Source organism: Patella vulgata, chromosome 1, assembly GCF_932274485.2.
Source record: "Patella vulgata chromosome 1, xgPatVulg1.2, whole genome shotgun sequence".
Classification (NCBI taxonomy): Eukaryota; Metazoa; Mollusca; class Gastropoda; family Patellidae; genus Patella; species Patella vulgata.
In genome coordinates, this window is record NC_065879.2 from 11,456,518 (window position 1) to 11,459,581 (window position 3,064).

The following is a 3,064-nucleotide window of genomic DNA, read 5'->3' on the forward strand; positions in this document are numbered from 1 at the left end:
ATACGGTCTGTCATTGAGTCAACTGGCGGGGTTTCGATTCCTCGGTTGAACGTGACAAGGACTAGGAGTAGGGTCGCCTGTCCAACCTTTTGGGAAGGCACCCAATGTTAAGGTACAAAAGTCTCGAAAGAGTTTGATTTTGGTATAAATCGGACCTTCTGTTTCGGAGATATGCCCCCTTTTCCTAAAACTGAACGCGTTTACTGACATTTATTTTCGAAAAATAGTTCATGTCATGAGTGAGAGAGAGAGAGAAGCTAACCCCACCCTTATTGCTTGCAATGTCTGTGTATTGTATCTTAACCACAGGTATGTCTGCGTAGTACGGTTCTCCTGCACTTGTTATATAAGGGAAATAAATCCACTTTAATCAACTGGTACCAGACCACAATCGGTTTCTCCATAAACTTATTAACCATAGTAACACCAGCAGAGTACATACCAAAATTTTAGTCGGGGAACAATGATTGCATCATTTGTTTGAATATCATGTGTTCTCCAGCTTGAGTCAAATCTTTTGTTTAAATTTCATGTGTTCACCAGCTTGGATCCAAATGTTGTGTATTTCAATATGAACAAATAGTATTAATTCCATTCAAAATGAATTTCACTTGATATGTATTTGACTATAAAGATGATGCCCACTGGAATCCGAGCTGACAAAATAATGACATCATTTTCAGCACCAACCAGGTTAATGAAGATAGGCATGCGCTGTGTAATTTAGAAAAGCTGTAAGTAGAATATGTAAACTGCTGTGAAAATGGGATAAATCTGACCACTCACTTAAAAAGACACCAAAATTGTCAGCAGTAGATCAAGTCGATCAAGAACATCTGCTACAGTGATCAAGATTCAGATCACAACAATAACTGAATCATAATATGTATCAAATCTGAAGTTGTGATACTGAGTGCTACAATGTAGTTTCAGTTTCATCAAAATCCAACTGCCAAAGATTATTTTATATGCACATTTTTGTACCTTTAAGATTGACTAGATTGTGATTTCCATGCCAAATCCTTCAATCCTTCATTCTGCACCACTGGCAAGGGGTAATCAGACTGGAAAGTCCTGAGAGGCTTACTTGGCCAACAACTGAACTGAATCGAACCTCATATCTCCTGTTCAGTGAGCCATGCCATACTCAAAGTGCAACTTTGACTCTGATCGCTTTAACTTAAAAGGCTATTTTGCTACCAAACCAAAAACTGTAGGTACAAGTATGTCAGAAAAAGCTGCACTCTACAAGCACTGCAGATAACTTTGAATAAAAACAAAGATGCAGAACTGTAGGCCTGTAATCTTTCAATGTTACCAAAGTGAAAAAACAAAAAGAAAACAAAAATGCCACAAATTCACAAATTTTAAGATTTTTATGATATATTTACGGATTCTAGTAATGACCAACTGATAACATTATCAATAATATAAACAATGACACGAGGAAATGATGGAAATACATGTAATTCTAATTTTAAATGTCTTATGTTAGAATATCGTGAGCTCGCACTTCAACAAGTCTTTCCATTTGTTTCACATCTTCGCACCACTGGTCAAGTCGAGATTGCATCGTTGAAATCTGATCCTTATCCAGAACTCGAGGTTGAACCCACGTCATGTGAACTTTCTGATCCACTTCATCGATAGAGCCTTTAACTAACCCTAAGCTCAAAGCTTTCATGACTAATAATTCGACTTCAGGAATTGGTATTCTGGCACTTGAAGAAATATCTTTAAAACTAAGCTGTCGGTTGGTGGCTGGTCTACGGAACGTCATCTCCATCAAGCATAATAAAGAAATCTTCTGTCTCATCGGGAACTCATTCGCTGCTAAGTCAGGTTGTCCCTGCCATTGCTTCTTAAGGTCATCAAATTTGGCTATATTTCCAGAATTAAATGCGTACATCAAATCCACCAACCATGCTCTTTCGGATTTCTTTAAATTTTCTAAAATAGGATGAGCTAACAATTCCCCAAAATTATAAACTCCTTCTCCCAGAATGGCTGCCAAACCCAGATTATAGGCTCTTTCTGTTTGTTCTCCTGAAGGTATATCCTTAACTTCAACACAGCCTAGAAGACGCAGAGCATTCTTATAATATTCTGCATGGTTTCCCATCAATTTATAGTAATTACTTGAAAGCTCATAGAAAACACTATGGACTGATGTAACACCATCTATATTATCTAACATTGCTGAACATTCTTCAACCACTGCCTTAGTTCCCTCAAAATCTTTACTCCTTAGTTTTATTGTTCCAACTGTAGTCGCGCATAAGATGGTAGCTTCAGGGTTCCCCTTCAATTTCTCTTTCATTTTTTCAAGAAATTCTATGGCCTGTTTTGTATCAGTGATCTGTTTTACGATACAAACGCCAAGTTGCATTAAAGCTTGCTGATTGATTCTGTGTTCGAAATCTGATATGAAATTTTCGTACATTTTGACGAGACCATCACCCTTTGAAAATACCGGATTTTTCACAAATGTTAGAAGTTGGAGTGTCAATTGATGCCATAATTTTTTGTTGTATAATTCTTCTATTTTCCCCCATTCTGTCGCTAAGTCGCCTGAACTCTTCCTCTGCTGTTCTGTCAAATAAACGCCGACATCTTTCGGTTCTTTAGCCATAATTAATCTGTCGATTCAACGATAATTCTTTCCAAATTTTACTATTCGGCGTGATTCAGTAAAACCGTAGAACTTCCGGTTTGGTCCATTTATGTTTTCAATTTCTTGAAGAGCCTTCTCGGGACATAACTCTTATTTTTAATCGCTTATATCAAAAAGCAATCACCAAGTTAAAAATGCATTTCCATAGAAATATTCTTCTTTCCAAAATCAGAACTAATTTTAATAGTATTTCGTATTTTATTTCAAATCTCAGATGTTAATCTACTCGTTTTTTTTTTTTTTACGCATTAACTTTTAGGCAAAGGCATAAGAGACCAACTACTTCGATTTCTATGACGTACTTCACAAAGCAGTGTTCAGACAAGTTTTAAACCAAAACAAAACTTAGTCATAATCTGACTTCTCCCATTCTTAACGCCAAAAATGTCA

General features: G+C 36.6%; 1 protein-coding gene across 1 annotated transcript; it reads right to left on the reverse strand.

Moving 5' to 3' along the window:
* Positions 1 to 1,361: 1,361 nt before the first annotated feature.
* Positions 1,362 to 2,746, reverse strand: LOC126808651 (26S proteasome non-ATPase regulatory subunit 13). The gene has a single exon (XM_050533557.2). It carries the CDS (start codon positions 2,630 to 2,632, stop codon positions 1,487 to 1,489), a length of 1,146 nt encoding a protein of 381 aa, XP_050389514.1. The 5' UTR covers positions 2,633 to 2,746; the 3' UTR covers positions 1,362 to 1,486.
* Positions 2,747 to 3,064: the final 318 nt, after the last annotated feature.